This window comes from Lepisma saccharinum, chromosome 18 (genome assembly GCF_977018435.1).
Source record: "Lepisma saccharinum chromosome 18, izLepSacc3.1, whole genome shotgun sequence".
Taxonomy (NCBI): Eukaryota; Metazoa; Arthropoda; class Insecta; order Zygentoma; family Lepismatidae; genus Lepisma; species Lepisma saccharinum.
In genome coordinates, this window is record NC_139246.1 from 60,518,531 (window position 1) to 60,542,450 (window position 23,920).

At 41.9% G+C, this 23,920-nt stretch overlaps 1 protein-coding gene across 4 annotated transcripts in view; it reads left to right on the forward strand.

Annotated features, from left to right (window-relative positions):
• The window catches only part of Etl1 (SWI/SNF-related, matrix-associated actin-dependent regulator of chromatin, subfamily a, containing DEAD/H box 1), a 140,598-nt gene that overhangs the window by 88,311 nt on the left and 28,367 nt on the right, over nt 1-23,920 (forward strand). For all 4 annotated transcript variants that reach the window (XM_083140569.1, XM_083140570.1, XM_083140568.1 and 1 more), the window contains exons 14-15: nt 7,695-7,937; nt 11,576-11,787. In XM_083140569.1, the coding sequence (XP_082996695.1) occupies nt 7,695-7,937; nt 11,576-11,787 (455 nt within the window). The remainder of the gene's footprint in view (nt 1-7,694; nt 7,938-11,575; nt 11,788-23,920) is intronic.

Below are 23,920 nucleotides of genomic sequence, written 5' to 3' on the forward strand. Positions count from 1 at the left end.
CAAAAAACATGTGCTTCACTCCGTGACTACATACAACCGAGAATCAACCCCGACGACTGGAAAAAAACCCAGCAAAACATCGACTTCATGCTAAAAACGTCGCAAAACAAGAAAACAGCGATCCTAACACAGAAACTTCAAATCCTTGGTGCCCAACCTCCAGCCCTCACCACCACACCAGTGAACCCCAACACTCCCGCCAGCACCATAATCAACCTCACCAACCTCACCGTGCCGACAGAATTCCACTCCCTCCTCCAACACGGCCTCAAATTCAACCTCCTAAATGACTCCCCCCCCTCCCTAGACTTAATCTGCTCTGCCGAAAAAACAGCGTTTGCAACGAAAACTAACCAAGATGCCGAGTGTGTACGCCTTACATGTGCTTCCATCATCCTCCGCCAACACGCCCAACCTACTAGCAAACATAAACCCACAGTGCACAATAAACTAAGGAACACAACACAAGAATTCCGAAAGTGGCTACAGGACAACAAATGTTGGTGCATAAAATCGGACAAGGGTAACCAATACGTCATAATGGAAAAAGGCCAATACAGTGACAAAATGCAAGCAAAACTAAACTCTGATGGCTACAAAAAGCTGAAACGTGACCCCACAAGCAGACACAATACAGCCATCCGCCGAGCCATAGATAACTGCGCCCTCCTTCAAGATAGTGAAAAGAAGAAACTAAGGAACACCCACCCCAGCCTTCCCTGTGCATATGGCATACCAAAAACTCACAAACCAGGAACCCCCTTGAGAATCATAGTGGCCGGCTTCAATCAACCAAGTGTCCACCTGACCAAATGGCTCCTCCAGAAACTGACCGCCCACAACGACAAACTCACCTACTGCCTAAAAAACAGCCTAGAAGCAAAAGAATTTGTCACCTCTTTTGTCAAAGCCGACAACTGCAAACTAGCCAGCATAGACATAGTGGACATGTACTCCTCCATTCCGATCAGCCTTGCACTTGACTCCACCAGAACATGGCTACTCAGCAATAGCACGCCTCCATTTGTAACTGATGAAATCTGCAACCTTCTACAAGCCTGCCTCGCCCACAACTATTTCCAGTTCGAGGACAGTTTCTTCCACCAGACAGGGGGCCTAGCGATGGGCAACCCCCTTTCTGCACCCCTATCCAACATAGTGCTGCATGTGGCCGAGAAGTCAATTCTCACCCAACCAGAGTTTGCTCATATAAGATACAAAAGATATGCCGATGACACCATAGTCATTTACAAACAGGAAGAGGACCTAACCCATCTCCTAACTGCCCTCAATAACATACATCCCAACATAAACTTCACCGCTGAAAGGGAACAAAATGGCCACCTCAACTTTCTCGACCTCAGCATCCGACGACTCCAAGACAAGTTCGTCACATCCGTATACAGGAAACCAGGCTCGGGCACCCAGTATATCCATGCAAAATCCAACCACCCACCAAAACAGAAAGCTGGAGTATGGATGAACTTTTACAGAAGAGCCATCACACACAGATGCACGGAGGATGACCTGCAAGATGAAATAGCGTGCGTAACGGAAATAGGCCTAAACAACGGTTACACTGAGTGCCAACTATCCATGTGGTGCGCAAAAACAGAAGCCCAGTTCAGACACCCAAGAAACAGAGATAACCCGAACCAAAATCCTAAACCCAAATGGATCACCTTTCCTTACCACCCCACCACATCTGGAAAATTTGCCAAGGCCCTCAAACCTTTCAACATCCGAGTAGCACACAAACCCATATCCCAAATCGGAAGAGCACTACCCAACTTCAAGAGATACTACCTACCCAAACTTGCATCCCCCGGTGTCTACAAGACCACATGCCAATGCCACAACACCTACATTGGCAGAACCATCCGCACCGTCCAGGAACGGATTAACGAACATGTAAAAGATGCCAAAAACGACACACCTAAATCAGGCCTCTCCCAACACCTCCACTCCACTAACCACACCATCTCCTCTATCCATACTTCACCCAACCGGCTCTGTCATAGAGAACACCATCAAAGAAACCCATGCCATCATCCAGCAAAAACCAGCACTAAACCTGGACAATGGACAAGCACACCCAACTTGGCACCCTGTCCTCAGAAAGATTCCCGACCTGAAAAAGAAAAGATGCTATGCACATACTCGACCCCCCTCCAGCCACGCGGGGAACAGGAACGGCACAATCCGTTGGATTTCACGATGTGCTGAAGATGACTTAATGCTTTTTCCATGGCCTCCCTAAATCTCCCGACCTAACGGTTGGTGATTTTTTCCCTTTGGGGTATGTGCCACCACTACCAACAACTTTGGTTGAGCTGCAGGATCGCATTACAGCTGCATTTACGACCATTAGTAGGGATATGCTGGAGTGCGTGTGGGGCAAACTAGACTATCGCATAGATGTGTGTCGTGTGATTAAAGGAAGCCACATTGAACATTTGTGAAAGTATGTCTGAAACTTAGACAGTTTCTGTTTATATTTATGTATTTTTCTTTATTGTATGTTTTATGTATTTTTTAATGCAGCCCTTTCAACCCTTGTTCTTATTGAATGTTCACATAACAACTTTTTGTACATGCAAAATAATAGTTATTTCTAGTGGTTTTTATTTGATTTTATCTGTGACGTATCGTTCTAGTTTCCCAGAACTTTTTCAAGCTACACATACAACACATGGCTATTGACTCTACACCTTCTAAGGAATGAATGTGTGTCCTTATTTCCTCCTAGGTAAAACCGGTTTTTCCACCTTGCAGGTGTCATAGCTGGCTGTTTCTCCCCCTCCCCTCCATCCTGTATCCTACTCTTCTTGTCTTCCCTCCCCTCCTCCTTCTGGTGGCACTGACCTTCCCTTTCTCCTTGAACTGATCTGGTAAAGTGAAATCTTCCATTTTTGTGCAGAAAATTGAAAGTGGCTCTGAAAACTTAACCAACTTGCTCTCCACATGCTTTTTTATTAGTTCTACCCATTTTATTCCAATTTCCCCTTCGTTTTTGTTAATTTTCTCTCCCCTGTTGATGCATATGTGCTTTGTCTGCCACTTTCCTCTCTCTTTCATTTCCCCTCTTCTCCTTCATTTTAATTTCTTAATCCTGTGCCCATTTGACAACTTATGCTCACTCAATGCTGTTCTTGGATCTTCCTCTTTAATGTCTCTCTTATGTTCTTTAATTCTTTCGTGATGCTTCTCCCTGTTTCTCCTATGTACAAGGTAACCAAAAATGTTCTTGCCGTTTTTGACGTTCCATTAATCATGCACTCACAGAGAGGAAACGAAATGAAGCACGTGCCTGCCAAGCGATCGGGAGTTAGTCTGACCATCGACTGTCAGTAATACAGGCACGTTGCGCACACACAGCAGTCATAGCTCATCCAGTGTCGAAGAGAAATGGAGGTATCGAAGCAGCTTGTTCGCATGTGTTTGTTTTATGACTTTAAAGTGGGCCTGTCAGCTGCAGCATCAAGTTGCCGCATATGCCAGGCATGTGGGGAGAATGCCATAAACGAACACACTGCCAGGCATTGGTTCCAGAAATTCCGTTCAGGAGATGTGAGACTTTCGGATGAACCTCGCAGCGGACGACCACATGTGTTAGAAGACGATGCCCTGAAAGCAGCCACCGAGAAGGACAGTGGTCTAACGTGTGATGAACTTGCAGAGAGGTTCCATGTTTTCACTGAAACAGTCAGACTGCACCTGCATGGAATAGGAAAGTCATACAAGTTAAGCAAGTGGGTACCCCACACATTGTCGGCAGCCAACAAGGAACAACAAGTGACAGCCTGTTTGTCCTTGCTCACTCGGCACCTGAACACACCCATATTTGATCGCTTGCTCACTGGTGACGAAAAGTGGGTCCTCTATGACACTCCCAAGCGTACCAGACAGTGGTTGTCGCCACTTGACCCTGTTCCTCACTCCTCAAGACCACCTCTGCACCCACGAAAGGTTGTGCTCTCTGTATGGTGGAATTGTCGGCAAGTGGTGCACTACGAGCTCCTTCCACCTGGTCAGACCATCCCTGCTAACCTCTACTCTCAGCAGTTGCAAAGGGTGCACCATGCATTGCGGCAGAAGGAGCCTGCATTGGTGAATCTCAAGGGTGTGCTGTTCCTGCACGACAATGATAAGCCACATGTGGCAAAGAGGACTCGGGAGACACTTCAGCAACTTGGCTGGGAGACACTGTGCCATCCACCATATTCACTGGACCTTGCACCAACAGATTACCACCTCTTTCATTCCCTCGACAACCACCTCCGCGGGAGATCCTTTGCAAATGAGAGAGACCTGCGGAACGCACTCACGAACTTCTTTGCATCCAAGCCCACCGAGTTTTATCACCAGGGTATTGTGCAGCTGCAGGAACGTTGGCAAAAGGTGTTGAATGCAGATGGAGATTACTTCGAAACCTAAAGGTATGTACCGTCCACTGTATTGATCTTTGTTCATCACTGCTCTAGAACGGCAAGAACTTTTTTGGTTACCTTGTACTTGCTTGTACATCCACTACATTCTACTTCATATAACCCTGCCATTGCCAATTCATCACTCTCCTTCTCTTCTTTGTACTCATTAAACCATTTCTCAACGCTCTTTGGTGGCTTGAAAGCTGCTCTTACTCCATACTTTGCATAGATGTTTCTTACGTTTTTCTCCATCTTTCTTCTGAATGGCACACTCGCATACTACTTCTCTTCCTGTGCATTCTTATCCTCTTCTTCTTTTGCTTTATTGTTTGTCTCTTTTTCATTTTCTTCTCTGTTCTTCTTATGATGTGAATTATATCCCCTGCTTTGTATCCATTTCCCTGTGCTGCCTCCATTATCCACTTCATTTCTCTGCCATAGCTTGCTTTGTTGTTACATAATCTCGTTGCTCTCCGTACGAAATTCTCCCAAATGTTGTCTTTTGTTCTCCTTTCATGTGCAGATTCCTTCTGGATATACATTCTCGACGCTAACATTTTATGGTACACCCTGGTTTCTGTCCCGTTCTCTTTCACTTCAATGGATATATCCAGGTAGTTAATTTTTCCATTGTCCATTTCTTCTTTTAGATACTTTATTCTTTCATGACCTTCAGTAATCTAAACAGTGATGAATTGGCAATGGCAGGGGTACATGAATTAGAATGTGGTGGATGTACAAGCAAGTACATAGGAGAGACAGGGAGAAGCATCAAGAAAAGAATTAAAAAACATAGGAGAGACATTAAAGAGGAAGATCCAAGAAAAGCATTGAGTGAGCATATGTTGACAAATGGGCAAAGGATTAAGAAATTAAAATGAAGGAGAAGGGGGGGAAATGAAATAGAGAGGAAAGTGGCAGAGACAAATCACATATGCATCAACAGGGGAGAGAAAATTAACAAAAACGAAGGGGAAATTGGAATAAAATGGGTAGAACTAATAAAAAAGCATGTGGAGAGCAAGTTGGTTAAGTTTCCAGAGCCACTTTCAATTTTCTGCACAAAAATGGAAGATTTCACTTTACCAGATCAGTTCAAGGAGAAAAGGAAGGTCAGTGCCACCAGAAGGAGGAGGGGAGGGAAGACAAGAAGAGTAGGTTACAAGATGGAGGGGAGGGGGAGAAACAGCCAGCTATGACACCTGCAAGGTGGAAAAACCGGTTTTACCTAGGAGGAAATAAGGACACACATTCATTCCTTAGAAGGTGTAGAGTCAATAGCCATGTGTTGTATGTGTAGCTTGAAAAAGTTCTGGGAAACTAGAACGATACGTCACAGATAAAATCAAATAAAAACCACTTAAAATAACTGTGTTATATTATTTTGCATGTCCTTTCAAACCTGATGAATCATTTATAATTACCCTGTATAATTCGTTGACATTTTCTTGTTCAAGGTATGTATCTAGAAAGGAATCAAATATGTAATTACTAGAGGCATGCATATTTCGTTTTGGACGAAAACACGAAATGTGAAATAGCACATTTTAATGTTAATTTTTCATATTTCTGAAAGGTGTGAGGTGCATTTTCCCACCCTCTTTTGTCACAAAATGATTCGAAATGAACTGTGAAATAGACTCTTAAAGACTAAATTTAATGTTTATATACTGATGCGACACTCTCTGAAGTCTGAAGTATCCTGTGAGTGATGCAATTCACAGAAAATTGATTAATTCTGCTGTAAATAATTGAGAAGCAAAAAATGGACTCCTTTATACAGGAATAAACTTAATATTCTGGTAATGATTTAATGTGCCATTAAAAGTGGTATGTTTATTTTGTGTAATAGTGCAGTTTTTAAATCAAATTTGGGATTATATTCAATTTTTTTAAAACCAAAATGTCATTTTATGTGGCACTTTTTCATCGCTATAACAGCGAAATTTCATTTTATTTACCGCTTTTGAACCAAAAATGGACTGTTTTGGTACCGAAATTTTGCTTTTTTATTTACCAAAAATATGTTCCTCTAGTAATTAATTACATACAAATCCGAGCTCTTCTAATCAGAGATGAAAGTAATGAAGAATAAGTGTGCCTTAAACAAGAAGCTACCGGATACACATTTCTGTGCCTAGTGCCTAGTGATTGAAAGAGAAACATGAGTACATGATTTGTTTCTGTACAGACAAAGGTCAAGTTTGTGCAATGAATAAACTGCATCTATATGGTGGTTTGCAAAGTCTATTTTAGTTTATTGTAAAGGTTCTGGAGACTTTTTTTGTAGCAGACCATGTAATTTGATGAATGATCATGCAGGCATGCTTGTATGTTTATGAAACATTATTCCAGTAATTGCCTATATGTGTAGTATCAATTATTATTTTAGAGTTCAACTTTAAAATGTCTCTTACAGGTAGAATTTATTTTTGCTATCAGAATGGGAGGGTTGTTCTAAACTTTAGCAAATTTGAAATTAACATTTCTTGGCCCCCTTCTCTTTTCATGCCCTTTCTTCTTCAGATGCATGCCTCTTTCAACATTGTGAAAGAAATGAATACATGTTATCATGAATGTCTTGAAAACTAATTGTAATACAGTTAAGCTTTCAAAAGAATAGAAGTGGATTTGTAAAGTTTTACAGTCTAATGTTACCTTTTTGCTTGGTGGCTTTACACACACAAGATGGGAGTGAGAGGGTATTGCACTCATGGAAAGGATGGGAGAGTGTCTACATATCAGTCATGAGTGTAACCACGCTCCCTGGTTGAACAAGGCCCCCCATACCCACCGCTCATCTCCATTGCAACCCCCTCCAACATCAACCGTATGACTTACAGTTTTTGACAAGCCTGCTAACTTTGCAGATTGATCTCTACTTCCGTTTCTGCCATCTTTCTTTTCTCTACAGCTGAAGACGCAACCTGAAGCCATGAAAATTTAAACTTTTCCAGTGTCTGGGGAGTGTTTCCTTTTTACTTGCTAACCACACGCACATACATGTACGTATGTGCACACACACATGCGAGAGATAGATAGAGGGGGAGGGAGGAAGGATCATTTCAAGAAAAGTTATTACATGTTACCAAATTTCTGACAATTTTCTCATGCCGTCAGGGGAGTCATTTTTCCATATATCACTGAAGTATGTCCTGTAACCTGCACTATACTGGCATATGCTATTAGTTAAACTTTACACGAAATATATAATTTAAAAAAATAATCTTTACTAGACTCTTTATTTCTCTTTTGTGTCCTCAGCTTGCTGCAGATAATGACCAAAACTCATCAGAATATAGTGGAATGACAATGATGATGCAATTGAGAAAGTTAGCCAATCATCCCCTCTTGTTGCAATATGTTTACAACACTGAGACGATTGCAGAAATAGCCAAACTGTTAAAATATGATCCCTTTTATAAAGAGGATAATCTTGATTACATTCTTCAAGATTTGGGATTGTGTTCAGATTTTCAGATACATCAACTTTGCTACACATATAAGGTAAGTAATCCTATAAAAATATTGATTGGGTTGATTACATTTTTGTTATTTAGCTTTGCTTTTCTGCCACTTTAGCCTAGTTGCGATGATGAGAATGAATGATGATATGATGGTACATCATATGCATATGTGGGTCTTGGAAGAGTTTATTTACACAAAGCTAGATGGTGTAAAAGGTCAGATCGTTATGCACTCTCAAATCATTAGGAAAGCTCTTAAGGTAGATTCTGGACAGATGGTGTTCGCACCGTTCGTGCTGTCACCTTAGAGCCTTCTCCGACGATTGATTATAAATTTTACAATTCAGTTAAAACTTCAATTTTTTTAAAAGCATCACTAAATTGGCACCTTATTCATGAACAGTAACTCATACTTTTAGGATTCCCTATAAGATGCAAATATGACGTCACATCAGCCTCTGCTGGTGTTTGCTTACATGAATAAGAGATGCCTGTGGCGAACCTTTGCAATGATAGGATGAAATTCATGAGGAGACACTCAAAGACCCATGCCCAGGCTGGGATTCGAACTTTGGACTCCTGACATCATAGCATGCTGTGATAACCACTCCACCAAAGAGTCAGAAATATTGGGTTGGTAAAATTACCAATGGTGCATACGTGTACACTGTTGATAATCACTATCAGCTTATGAATCAATCGCAGCAATTTAATATTGTTAATTGAAGGTATTGCAAATCCAGTTGATATGCTTTATGTAAACTAGGGTTGAACTGATGTCAATGTTCATAGTATTAGTTCATGGGTTGTTCAACAAAAGACTGGACTTTTGCAATACAAACCTTATTACCCCAATCACAACATTACACGTGCTTGTCCCCTTCAAAGTACTCCCCCATGCTTGCAATGCAATGTTCCCATCGTTTCTGCCACTGTTCAGATGCTTCCTAGGATGCATTTCTGGGGATAGCTGAATTTTTTCTACACTTGCAAAATGACGTCATTTCAAGGATTTTTCAAGTAGGGAAACAAAAAAAAAAAAGTCTGCAGGAACCAAGTCTGGACAGTAAGGTGGGCAGGGGCAGGGCACGACGGTTATCACATGAGCAGTCAAAAGTGGCAGACAAGCAGTGATGTGCAACTTGGCACGTTGTCATGGTGCAACACCCAACTCTTGTTTTCCCACAGCTAGGCATTTTTATGTGGACAGCGTCCCTCAAAATTGCATGAAATGACCTGATCCTGATTTCCTCAGCAAGCTCTCTTACAGTTAAAAAACAATTTGCACGAATAATGGATCGAACAGCATCGATGTGTTCATCGTTTGTTGACGTCGATGGTTGTCCCGATCTCAAATTTTCCTCGATGAAGATTTCTGTTCTGCTCATGACACTCATGACACTGCAATCTGTATCTGTATCTAATATTCTAAAAGCTAATTAGTTTCAGTTCTGTTCAGCTCCAACCATCAACTTCCACAGGATTGCATTTCACAGGTGAAAGGAAAAATAGAACGGGATGTTAAGGAAGGGGTACACATGATCAAAAACACAAATAATCTCAATGACAATTTATGTGGAAATCTTTATTCTTCTTGGTACAACACAGTAAAACTCAAAATCCATCTCCCCCAACCAGCAATCCAAACATACCAAGACTTACTTACCAACACTGCAAGACCGCAACGACATCTGCCGGCGGACACATCAAGTAACGCCAGTGTAACGACAACCACGTCTACTCAGTCTTTGCTCGACCAGCCCTGAAGATGACTCCGTGAAGGAGTCGAAAGCTTGGAACAACTCCGAAGTGTTTTTTATCGTGCTGTTTGTGTGTTATTTTGGTGTTTAACAAATACATGTGACATTAAAAAGCTTCTTATGTCACGAGCCAGCAACTTCCTTGCTAAAAAAAACACCCAAACAAATAAACAACAATACCAAGTGCCATCCTAAAAATGACGAGGAGTCCTGACAATGGATAGGTTGACATGCACCTTCTGCCTTAGAGGCTTTTAGGTTAATCTGTATGCAACCCTTTATCGGACTTCTCAAGGGCATCAGAGGATTAGTAGAACCAAGCCCCTTCGTGGTCTGTGGTTTAGGATTTGTTTGTTTTTTACCTATATTGTTTTGGAATAAAACATTTATTAGTATCTCTTACTTAGAGATTTATTCAAGCTTCTGACGATATTCATAAACTTTTTGAACAGACAATTCACCCGATATAACTTGTAGGCCGAAACCTATTAGTTATACCACAGTTTAAAACCCTGGTCTTTTGGTGATGCAGAAGAGCATATTTTCAGCTTTGGATTTAGAAATATTCTCCTTGGAATACTAGTACTCTAAAGCCGCCCCTAAGAGCTCAGCAAAATATTTCCCCAACTGTCTCCGGGATCATAAACCTTTCAGCAACCAGGAGAGTGTCCCACAAGGTTACAGAGCTTTGCCCTTTTATGCAAAAAATGTGTTTACATTTTTTGAAGGCGACACTATAGTTGTTTATACATTCTCATAGTTACAGAACTTTTACGATTTACAATTTTCAAAAAATGCACATAATTTTTTAGTAAGAATTAAGTTTACAAAACCTTTACATATGTATTTTTAGTAACAGAAATAAAACGTATTTTAAAGAAAACTGAGTTGAACACAGATTAATCTTACACAGATGAAACAGTTAGTGCTTGAAAAAGATGTAGTCAACTAGGGTGACAAGGTATCCAATATGTACCAGGTCTATCCACCAAACATTGACGTATCCTGAAAAGACGGAAATACAAAGTTTCATACAAACCTGGAAACTCTATAGGTCAAAGCTTAGCAGGCTTCAAAACTTATGACAAAGATCCTCTAATGAACTCTGGCATCCATAGTATTAAATGTGAATGCAGGAAATGGATAGACCAATGCAAAAGACCAATCATGAACAGAATCTCAGACCACATAGGATACATACATAGGAAAGAAAGTTTTTGGCCAAACACGTCATCGAAAACAACCACCAATTACCACAGGATTGTGTTTCCTTTCTGGTGATGCTAAAGAAATAGTAGAAAGGGACATTAAGGAAGGGGTACACATGATTAAAAATACAAATAATCTCAATGACAACCTATCATCCTCTTCAGCCATCAACGGAACAACCTGGAACTTACAAACCCTTTAGGACCCAACATTTTCCAGCAGACGCAGCAAGTAGCATCATCAGAACCTTGACAGCATCTTCTTCGCCATCTCTCGACCAGCCCTGTGCCTTCCTGATTTCACAGTGGTAGTGTCGCCGCCTTGTAATCAAGGGGTCCTGGGTTTGAACCCAGTGGAGGCACATACTGGTTCGGATCCCACTTCAAACTGTAGGTCCAGTCCCGATTAGCCTTACTGTGCATGAAGGGGACTCAAAACACCAAATCAAACAAATGACCAGCCCTGATGATGACTCCAAGATGGAGCCGAAAGCTCAAGACAAACTTTTAAAGTATCTTTCTCATTCTGTTTATTTGTTTTGCGTGCTTAACAAGAATGTATCATACATGTATAAAGTGTACTTCAAAGCATACTAAACCTATCAATAGGGTTAATTTCTTTGTAATTATATCCTTGATGTTTGTAATTATATGTTTTAAAGATTGCATGGCCTTAAATGATATATGTTATTTAATGTTGTATGTTTCAGTGCATATCAAAGTATCGCCTGGATGAGTATCACATTCTAGAATCTGGGAAATTTTATGAATTAGACAGTGTCCTACCCAGTTTGAAGCAAGAGGGTCACAGAGTTCTGATATTTAGCCAGTTTGTTCAAATGATGGATATACTAGAGGCATATTGCAGCATTCGAGGTTATCGATATTTCAGGCTTGATGGATCCACTCCTGTAGTAATCAGGTAATCATGTTTATGTACTGCTACTGATCTTTACTAGCTTTCAATTCACATTTGAGCAATAGATTAATACATTACACCAATTCAACAATCTGTTACCACTTCATTTATTTGATAAATGGAGGCATAAGTAAATGTGCACCGAACCCAAGCTTGCATATATTATTTACAAATCCAGCATACTAATTTTGGTAAAGAATAAATCCTGTATTACACTGCCCCCATTTACCCTTCACAAAATGCACACATTGTGTCCCATGCATGTATTTTCTTTAGTAGAGTTTCTGTTCTGTGCCAAAAATTGCACTTTGAATTTTTTGTTAAACTTTAATGGGCAAATAGAATTGACCTTACTATTCAGCATATACAGGAGATGTACGGTGTAGAAATAACAGTGCCAAACGAAGGCTTGAGCATGAATCAAAATTAGGTCTCTAGTGTACCGTACCATTGGTACCAACTAAGCTACAGGGTGGCTACTCACCGGGAATTCCTTGAATTCTTCATCACTTTTTCTCCATAAGATGTGAAAAAAAATCCAAATTCCAGTGAATTTATACATACAGTGGAACCCCGATTTTACATTTTTCAGGGGCCTGTAAATAAAAAAAAATGTAAAATGCCGGAAAGCATAAGGGAGGGGTGATACTCAAGTGTCAGTAAGAAATGACTTCACAATCAACTTTTAGAGGGTATATTGTGTCAAAAATAATTCAACAACGGTAAAGAAGTATGGTTATGAATTTGTAAGGTAAAAAAAAAAACAAGATCTGCTATGAAAATCAGTTGCGGATTACCATGACTCACTTTCGAGGGTAGGGACGGTGGATGGCTGCTTCTCTCTGCCGCTTATTAGGTTCAGTTTATGCTTCTGATTGTGTGGGATCTTCATTTACTCTGTAAACTGGTAATTAGTTTACAGAGTAATTCTAAACTTAGAAGTATCGGGTAATTGGAGAGGGTGATCATTTATAGTTGGACATCAAGTATCTTTATATGTGGTAATCAAAGTGTACTGGATTCAGTTCACAGTGGAGACATGTAGAATATTTCAAATCCCACTTTGAGCTGTAGTATGTGTCCAGTCCCGATCAGCCCAACACCATAAAGTGAACTGAAAACAAGCTTTGTCAAACTTGCACATTTTTAGATGTCACAATAGGGAGTTTGTTATCAGTGACATGCCCAGGATTTTTGAAAGGGGGAGTACGTACATTTTTTTTAATAGTCAGCCCTCATTTTGCATCTTTTCCTGCCTTCCCTTAAATAACGTGTTTCCTTTTTTTTTTTTGCGTCCCCCTCCACTTTTAATATTTCGCGATTTATTTTCAGCACGTGAATGGTTCCCAAGAAAAGTATTGAGTATATTATTATTAACATCGTGTGCATTTTCTTCCTGCACTGTTCTGTATGTTCAAGATGTTTATCAGAAAGCAAAACAAGAAAATAAAAATAGCTTGTCTATTAACTCGTCGCTTTGTGTCTGGTGCACATGTTTCGTAATCTTCAAAAGCAAAACAACCTTCTGAGGTGAGCTTCAAAACAATGCTGTTTTTCTTCCATTTACGATGGATGAGTCATTACTCCGGAGCCATGAGACAAGACACTGGCGCCGGCTGCCAACTGGCCACAGACACCACTCCGACTGGCGATAACGGGAGGGAGGGGAAGTGAAGACGAACAGTGGTGCAGCAGCGCCAATGCAGTTGTTGAACAAGAGTCTTATCTGAAGTGTGCTCATTCGTGGCCAAGTTGCAGAAAAAAAGATAATAGGGGGAGGGTCACTTCTTACGCTCTCCCATTCTGTCACCTCAATGCTACTGACATACGAGCAACATTTCTGACACAGATAGAGACATTAAAAAAAGAGACAAACTGACTGAATCGTGCACACCAGTGGCGGATTAATGTGTTTGTGTTGGGAAAGATGTGTGACTTTTTTCTTTTACTTGTAGACAGTACGCTATGTTCCTAGAATGTACGTATCCAGGAGTAACTGCTTAGTTGTAGACCACAGAGGAAGGAAGGGACGATAGCTTTTCGCTTTTATGCTAATTGGTTGTCTCTTCCACACGAGCAAGAAAATCGGGGCAGAAATACTTGGTACTTTTTGGTAATTACATAACATACCATTCTGATACCATAGGGAACATCAGGAGGGCAAATGCCCCCCCCCCCACCCGTAAAGGAGAAAATGTGAAGGTAAAGTTTCCCATGCATTTTACACCATGCTGGAACGGATATATAGGGGCATGTGGGAGATAATGTGATCAGCACCATGCTCTGGCTGCCTTTACCTCCCCCATTCTTCGATCTTGGTTAATTTGGAGGTGCTGTGATCAGCACCATGCTTAGGCATCCTTTACCCTCCAGGGTTGCCTCAAGGTACCCATTTATTTGAGGCTAGGTGAGCTCCAGAGCTGCTTTATGAGGCAGCTTAGATCACCCACCCCAGGAATCGAACCTGGATTTCCAGTGTGGCAGTCAGACACCCTACCGACTAGGCAACCACGGCTCCCCAACGAATGAGAAAAAGTAAATAAATATATCCTGTTTTGGCCTAAATAAGCATTTTAATGGTATTCAGATGTGCACTAAATTTTACTGCTCCCAGAGAATATTGCCACACCCCTCGGTTATACACTCATTTTTCTTGACTTCGTCACTGTACAACATGCAAGTCACATAATCTGCATGAAAGAAACCGTTCTCTGCCCCACACAGAATAATACATGTGTCCGAACTTTACCCCCCCCCCCCCTCATCTCCCAAACAATTGATTTGACAAAAATATTTTTCCATCAGTGAGTAAAAAATCGCTCATCTGCCCATAGGAAAAAGTAATCACTTTAGCTGATGTATTTTCAGTTTCATTCTGATTACCAAATTACATAATATTCATGAAAAAAGTTCGGATTAAAAATAATTTACAGTGAAATATAGACCAGGGTTTCGGAGCGGAGCGGATCAACGCTCCGACTGTTGCCCACGCTCCGGAGCGAGATTGTAAGAAATGGTTCGCTCCGCTCCGGAGCGGAGCGATGTCTTAGCCCGCTCCGCTCCGGAGCGGAGCAGCGGGAATCGAAAAATTTCTCGCTCCGCTCCGGAGCGAGGAGCGAAGTTTTAGAAAATGGTTCACTCCGCTCCGGAGCGGAGCGCTACCTTGACACGCTCCGCTCCGGATCGGAGCAGAGGAAGTTGGAAAATTTCTCGCTCCGCTCCGGAGCGAGGAGCAAAATTTTAGGAAACGGTTCACTCCGCTCCGGAGCGGAGCGATGCCTTGTGACGCTCCGCTCCGGAGCAAGGAGCGATATTCTAAGAACTTGCCCACTCCGCTCCGGAGCGACTCCGGAGCGCTCCGAGGTTGGATAATACGAGTGTATACAGAAAACTAACGATCAAAGGTTCCGAGTACATTAGTAATTTTGTTTGTGGAATTTGTACGGCATTTGAAAATCGCCCGTTGTTGTAGTTATAAAACTGATTATTACTAAAGCTAACGCCACGGAAACAGTCCTGAAAATATTACGTCACTCACCTACAGTGTTGCCAATAAGCAAGGAATAATCCTTACACAATACACCAGGGAAGGCACATTCAACCGCATACGTACAGTCAGGACACTGCCGGTGTTCATGCAAAACACTCGCTGGTGCATGATTGCCATATCTTACTTTCTTTTACGCTGGTTATGTATGATACTTTGAATGTAGGGAAAGGGAAAAGTTTAAAGTAATTGGAAATTCAGGTTGCTAATTTTAACTTTTCGATTTTTGAATGTATGAAGTTGAAAATCGGAATCATGCTTATTAATGTTACCGTCGGCCAATAAGGTAACGTTTTAATTTGAAATAGCTACAGTTTCCATATCTAACTTTTTAAAAATCCTGACACTAGAAAGTTGAAAACCGGCTTAACCAAAAATGTAAGTTGACACATTTGGTTTACTTTTATGAAGGTATAAAATCGAAAATCGGAATGCTGTTTTTATACAGCCAAACCAGGGAATTTAAATAGTATGAAATACAGGGTTGTCATATCGATTCTTTTTCCCAATTTTAAAGGCAGGAAGTTGAAATAGGTATTTAATGGTTACATACGTATACTACTGCAAAAATTACAAAATGTCTGATTGCCATATCTAACATTTCAAGTTTGTAAGCAGTAACCTGGAAATAGGCATGGTGGTTATAAGAAAATTGCAAAAATTTTGGAAAACGACGAATGGAATGTTGCTATATTTAACTTTCTGAGTCTAGAAAGCCAGAAAACGTATACGTATAAAATTAATATTTTTTGTATTGAGTACGTTGTACACAGCAAACTGAAAGCAAGTTTTCAGTAATGAACAATGTGTAGTCAGCAGATAAGTCGAAACAATATGTATAAACCTTAATAACCGTGATAAACACAAAATGTAATATTATCTACTTGGATAGGGCCATGTCCTGAATTTTATGGTTTCATTTTGAAAAACAGGGCTGCGAGCAATACGTGCCTTCCTCACTAATGGCATTTGATTTTATTTTTGTTACTTAGCTTTGAATTTTGGCTAATCACGACGATGATAATGAGAGAATTGATAAATGTGTACTGAAAAAAAATAGCGCGCTGTACCCTGACAACATAGTGGTAACAACGTCGCCTTGTAATGAAGGGGCACTGGGATCGATACCCGGTGGAGGGACATAGTGGCTCGAATCCCACATTAGGTAGGATTTAAACTGTAGGTCTATTCTCGATAGCGTATTGTTGAGTCTTAAATCCACCAAATGTCCATAACACAAGGCATTGTTTCAACGTATGTTGAATGTATAATTGCAATGTATATTGTGATAAATTAATCCTTAAGAAAATATACATTTATAATTCTGTTTAACAATAAGACTTCACTTTCCTTTACATCTATTCACAAGAGCATAAAAATACAACTTGGAAATTAATTTCCAAATGAACAACCTTTTATTCATATCTTTTACGTATGTGTGTGTGTGTGTGTGTTTTCTGAAATCTGGCAAAGTCCTAATAATGTATCCACTTCTTTTTGTGAAAGTGAAGAGAAGAACAACAAGCGCAAGTAATACTTTTAAAAGAGAACAATCTGGCCAGAATTGGTGTAGCATAATTCTAATACAACTGGCAACACTGGAGATGTCTGGCAAAGGCGATGTCTCTACCATGTACGGATAAGTCGAACGCAACGTACAGCGCAGCGAACGAAGTTCTCAACCCCGAAAGCACACACAAACACCCTCCTCCCCTCTTGAAATGGGCACAACAAGACCAAAGCGCTAGCCGATTGCACTGAGTCACCTGCAAGGAACACGGAATACGGTACAAAACGAAGCTGTCTGTTGTATGGGGGAGGTGGGTCGGACAAATCCGCAAAGCAGAAAAACTGATTGCTTGAAATTATTCGTAACCAATTCAACACATAACATTCAAACTCTTATATCTAAGAGTCACAATGCAAAATAGTTCATCTCAATACAGAAATACTATTTACGTAATTCATATTTCAACTTATATCAAATGAACAATTTACGTACTATAGCTCTCTCTCTCTCTCTCTCTCTCTCTCTTTCTCTCTCTCTCTCTCTCTCTCTCTCTCTCTCTCTCTCTCTTTATTGAGCCAAAACAACATTCTTGTATTGTTTTACCAATGTTTAATGTGCATGATTGATTGATTGATTTAGTTCATTTTACTTATCTTCTTTGTCACTTTTGGCTAATCGCGAAGATGGAGATGATTGATGTTATGATTAAATTGATTAACGATACACACAAAGATTGTACACTCGCCTCACTTAGTACTCTGGCAGTTCGTTTCTTTATACAGCATATTTGTAGAAGATACAATTCAACATACAAGTGTATAAAACAAACTTATTACTAACTTCGTTGACCCTGTACAAGCCCATGCCGGGTTTTGAACCACCCCACGGATCCCTGACGTCATAGGGTGCTGTGCTGTAGAGCGAACACAAACAAAAATGCTTCGGCCAAAAGTCCCCGCGCACCTCCCCCTTCACCCGTTCGACTAGGGCCATAAGGAAGCATGATCCACTCTGTCCCTCCCCTCCAAGCGGGGGCGATCATGCAGACCAACAACTAGAATACGTGGAAACAGGACTGCAGGCTCTTTTCCATGTGGTTCTACTATAACCACTCCATCACGGAAGTCGGCTTTAATGCGCACATTCCATTATTCATAGTTGCATTACAGCATTCGTGTAAAAAAACAACTCCTAACCGGATCGGAGCGTGCTGTCAAAACCACCACGCTCCGGAGCGGAGTGCTGTTGTCTCACGCTCCGCTCCGGATCGGAGCGTGCGTCTAAAAAATCTGAACCACTCCGCTCCGGAGCGGAGTACTGCTGTATCACGCTCCGCTCCGGATCGGAGCGTGTGTCCCAGAAAACCGAACCACTCCGCTCCGGAGCGGAGTGCTGTTGTATCACGCTCCGCTCCGGATCGGAGCGTACGTCTCAAAAAGCTGAACCACTCCGCTCCGGAGCGGAGTGCTGTTATATCACGCTCCGCTCTGGATCGGAGCGTGCGACTCAAAAAGTCGAACAACTCCGCTCCGGAGCGGAGCGTGTCTCTCAACAAATCGAACCACTCCGCTCCGGATCGGAGTGCTGTAGTACCACGCTCCGCTCCGGAGCGAGGAGCGGAGTAGAAATGACGCTTCGAAGTCGCTCCGGAGCGCTCCTTTAGTACGCTCCGCACTCCGCTCCGAAACCCTGATATAGACTACGTAGATCCAATCATATTTCCTTAGGAATCTAAACGACTTCTCATTAAAGAAGAAGTGCAGTTCTTATTGAGTATCGGATAACGTAGGCTGGCAAACCCTTCTTATTTTCTTGCCATTCCAACACTGCAGACAAGAAGAAAGGAAAAGTTTTCACAAACAAGCTCCCTCTTCGCTTTTCTTTTTCGTTCCTGTCAACTAGTAGGAGGAAGGATTCCATAAATCTGTGTGGGCAAAGAAACGAATGGTGATCCGAGTCCTGTTGTCAATTTTCCACTTGGAGGGGTAGGGCGAACTTTCGTTTTGTCCAAATTCTAAGGAATGCACTATTTAGCAGGAATCAGTTTGGCAACAGTGCGCTTGTTGTCTGATCCTAAGGTAAAAGAATCGACCCATTGTATCTTTACCCGGAATGTAACAAGTGCCGTTTTCCCTTCCTGTCCGCCAAGGAAGGTGGAACAAATACAAGTTGTGCCCCCATCCCCCCCCCCCTTCCACTGAAAAGCATGCCTCTTCACTCCCTCCTCTCACATGAAAGCCTAACATCTGGAATTTCAAGGTCGCGTGGTGAAAGAAACAGCTGTGAAAGCAAGGAAAAGGAGGGAGAAGTCATGTGGTCAACAGAACAGGTTTCTGCCAAATTTTAAGACATCGTCACGGCTCGGAAAATATATAATGCGGGAAACTGGAGTTAGAGCGAACATAAGATCGGGGCGAACATCCTATAATTTAGCAAGGCCTTTTGCTGAGGTCTGACTGGATGAACGTATTAAGCGGGAAAACATATAGTGCTGGAACATAAAATCGGGGTTGCACTATTTGTGAATGCCCGGAGGCAACTTTTTCACAGTTTAAATTTTATTTTTATGCTAGAAGGAAAAGGAGAACTGCATGGAAAATAAAACTGAATTCTCTCAATTTGTTTGCTTTGTTGGTGTTCTGTGCACACACAAAAAAAAAAAAAAAAAAAAAGTTTTACAGATGAAAAAAAAATGTTTTACAGATGAAAAATTGTTGCAAGAAGTTAATTAGGTATTATTATTTTTGTTATTGATTAGATAAATTTGAGTTTGAAAATCTTATACAGTTAACAATTTTTTGCAGCTTAGTATAACTAGTTGCTTGTCGGTGACGATACCCAAACTTCCATATTGAAGAAGGGACTGAATTTTGCTCAGACACCAAAAGCCTTACCACCGAAGACTATCATTTGCAGTATAGAGCGAGCTCTTATTGACCTCCTGGAGGAGACTTAATTCACTGGACCACCTCTTGATCTCTAGCCCTCACCATTGAGGAGACATAATTCACTTGACCACCTGCAATCTCTGGTCCTTTCGGTGGCACAGACGTAATTCATTCGACCACCAGTTGATCTTGGGCCATCTCTGTGGAGGAGACGTAATTCACTCGACCACCTGTCGATCTCAGGCCCTCTCTGTGGAGGAGATGTAATTCACTTGACCACTTGTCGATCTCAGGCCCTCTCTGTGGAGGAGACATAATTCACTCAACCACTTGTCGATCATGGGCCCTCTCGGTGGAGACTTAATTTACTGGACCACCTCTTGATCTCTAGCACTCACCGTTGAGGAGACATAATTCACTTGACCACCTGAGATCTCTGGCCCTCTCCATGGAGCAGTTGTAATTCATTCGACCACCAGTTGATCTTGGGCCATCTCTGTGGAGGAGACGTAATTCACTCGACCATCCTGTCGATCTCAGGCCCTCTCTGTGGAGGAGATGTAATGTAATTCACTTGACCACCTGTCGATCTCTTGCCCTCTTCGTGGAGGAGTCTTAATTCACTCAACTACCTGTTGATCTCTGGCCCTCTCCATGGAGCAGTCATAATTCACTTGACCACCTGCTGATCTCGAGCCATCTCGTGAGGAGATGTAATTTACTCGACCACCTGCGATCTCTGGCCCTCTCAGTGGAGCAGTCATAATTCACTTGACCACCTGTCGATCTCAGGCTCTCTCTGTGTGTGGAGGAGATGTAATTCTCTTGACCATCTGCTGATCTCGAGCCATCTCGTGAGGTAATTTACTCGACCACCTGCTGATCTCGAGCCATCTCGTGAGGAGATGTAATTTACTCGAACACCTGTTGATCTCTGGCCCTCTCCATGGAGCAGTCGTAATTCACTTGACCACCTGTCGATCTCAGGCCCTCTCTGTGGAGGAGACAATTCACTCGACCACTTGTCGATCTTGGGCCCTCTCGGTGGAGGAGACTTAATTGACTCGACTACCTCTTGATCTCTTGCCCTCACCGTTGAGGAGACATAATTCACTTGACCACCTGAGATCTCTGGCCCTCTCCATGGAGCAGTTGTAATTCACTTGACCACTGTCGATCTCGGGCCCTCTCTGTGGAGGAGACATAATTCACTCAACCACTTGTCGATCTTGGGCCCTCTAGGTGGAGGAGACTTAATTCACTGGACCACCTCTTGATCTCTAGCCCTCACCGTTGAGGAGACATAATTCACTTGACCACCTGAGATCTCTGGCACTGTCCATGGAGCAGTTGTAATTCACTTGACCACCTGTGGATCTCAGGCCCTCTCTGTGGAGGAGACTTAATTGACTCGACCACCTCTTGATCTCTAGCCCTCACCGTTGAGGAGACATAATTCACTTGACCACCTGAGATCTCTGACCCTCTCCATGGAGCAGTTGTAATTCACTTGACCACCTGCAATCTCTGGTCCTTTCGGTGGTGCAGACGTAATTCATTCGACCACCAGCTGATCTTGTGCCATCTCTGTGGAGGAGACGTAATTCACTCGACCACCTGTCGATCTCAGGCCCTCTCTGTGGAGGAGAAGTAATTCACTTGACCATCTGTCGATCTCTTGCCCTCTTGGTGGAGTGAACTTAATTCACTCGACTACCTGTTGATCTCTGGCCCTCTCCATGGAGCAGTGATAATTCACTTGACCACCTGCTGATCTCGAGCCCTCTGTGTTGAGGAGACGTAATTTACTCAACCACCTGCTGATCTCGAGCCATCTCGTGAGGTAATTTACTCGACCACCTGCTGATCTTGAGCCATCTTGTGAGATGTAATTTACTCGACCACCTGTCGATCTCAGGCCCTCTCTGTGGGTGGAGATGATGTAATTCACTTGACCACCTGCTGATCTCGAGCCATCTCGTGAGGTAATCGACTCGACCACCTCTTGATCTCTAGCCCTCACCGTTGAGGAGACATAATTCACTTAACCACCTGAGATCTCTGGCCCTCTCCATGGAGCAGTCATAATTCACTTGACCACTGTCGATCTCGGGCCCTCTCTGTGGAGGAGACATAATTCACTCGACCACTTGTCGATCTTGGGCCCTCTCGGTGGAGGAGACTTAATTGACTCGACCACCTCTTGATCTCTAGCCCTCACCATTGAGGAGACATAATTCACTTGACCACCTGAGATCTCTGACCCTCTCCATGGAGCAGTTGTAATTCACTTGACCACCTGCAATCTCTGGTCCTTTCGGTGGCACAGACGTAATTCATTCGACCACCAGTTGATCTTGGGCCATCTCTGTGGAGGAGACGTAATTCACTTGACCATGTGTCGATCTCAGGCCCTCTCTGTGGAGGAGACGTAATTCACTCGACCACCTGTCAATCTCTTGCCCTCTTGGTGGAGGAGACTTAATTCACTCGACTACCTGTTGATCTCTGGCCCTCTCCATGGAACAGTCTTAATTCACTTGACCACCTGTCGATCTCAGGCCGTCTCTGTGGAGGAGACCTAATTCACTCAACCAGTTGTCGATCTTGGGCCCTCTCGGTGGAGCAGAGGTAGTTCACTCGACCACCTGTCGATCTCAAGCTCTCTCGGTGGAGGAGACGTAATTCACTTGACCACCTGTTGATCTCAGGCCCTACCGGTGGAGCAGACTTAATTCATTCTACCACCTGTCGATCTCCGGCTCTGTAAAAGAATTCCACATTTGTAAAATTCACAATCCATTCTGATCTTTTTTTTTCCAACAAAACTATTCATTTCAATTGTTTTGGATATAATTGTTGGCTTGTAAGGAAACGTTAGGTAGAAATTCATGCTTCTGATAACATTGAAACACTTCATTCAAAGTAATGTGGTTCAATTTAGTGTGTTTCCTATTATATTGGGGTTATACACGAGAAGGAAGTGCTTTGCGTTGACACCATAGTTTTAGCACAATAACTTCTAGTTCATTGACCCACAATATGTGGTTTTCGGAGTTAACATTGTCATATAGGAAAGAAATTAAAGGGTGAAAGAATGCAAAATGTCATCAGGTCTAAATAATCTTTCACAGATAACCTTTATTCATTTTCTCTGAATTCCAGCTGCCAGCAATGAAAATTGGAAGCTGGTAAATATCAGTAGACTCTGCAGTAATCACAGATTAGGGCTAAGGGTGTGTGGAATATCGAAATGTCAGTACTTGTATAGGGTAAAATATCATCCCGACCCCAACTTCAGCAAGTGAATTTCCATTTCGGGAACTCTTTTTAAATTATGGTGTTATAAAATGTTATTCATGATGGATTTCTGCACTATAAGTATCTGAATTTTTTTAAAATTTTTATCCCAGAAAAGCAATAAACGATCACTTGAAGGGAAAGTAGTGCATTTAATTCCAGAAATTTTTAATATTACCGTTAAGATTTAGTGGGGAAATGTAAATTGTTTTATCCCGATCATTGGGATTTTTAAAATTTTCCATCCTGTTCTAAAATATAATTTTAGGCATCCAAAGATTTATATGGTTTAAGGGTCCATGGTATACATCAGTAATTTCAATTAAATATGTGTAAATATGAGCCACGGTAGCTCAGTCATTAGGATATCTGACTACGATGCGACAGACCTGGGTTCGATCCCTGGCAGGTGAGAACTGGGATTTTATTTCCACCTGTTCAAGGGGCTCTGGCACCCAGCCAACGTTGTACAAAGTGGGTACCTGGAGAAAACTCCAGGGGGCGGTAAAATCAGCCAGAATTACAGCATGTGGGGCATCTCACTTTGAATGACCCTAACAAGCATCCAACGCTGAATGCCTCCTTTGCTATTCACACACACAATCTTCGTGATTAAAGGAGCTCTTTCTCAAAACAATGACTTATTCCATGAAGTTGTGCAATAAATTTGACAACCTTCCTACATATTATTGTTCTCCTCCTCCTCCCCCCACCCATTACAACCTCTCACATTTTACACATAACTTTTCAGTTTGGAAATTAACGAAAAGGAACTTTTACACCTGAAATTGTCGAAAAAGTAAATTTGATCACTTGATTATCAGTAATATGGATCTAATAATTTATTGTAGAAACAGGGAATGCCTGGGATTCTATAACATTCACATTTGC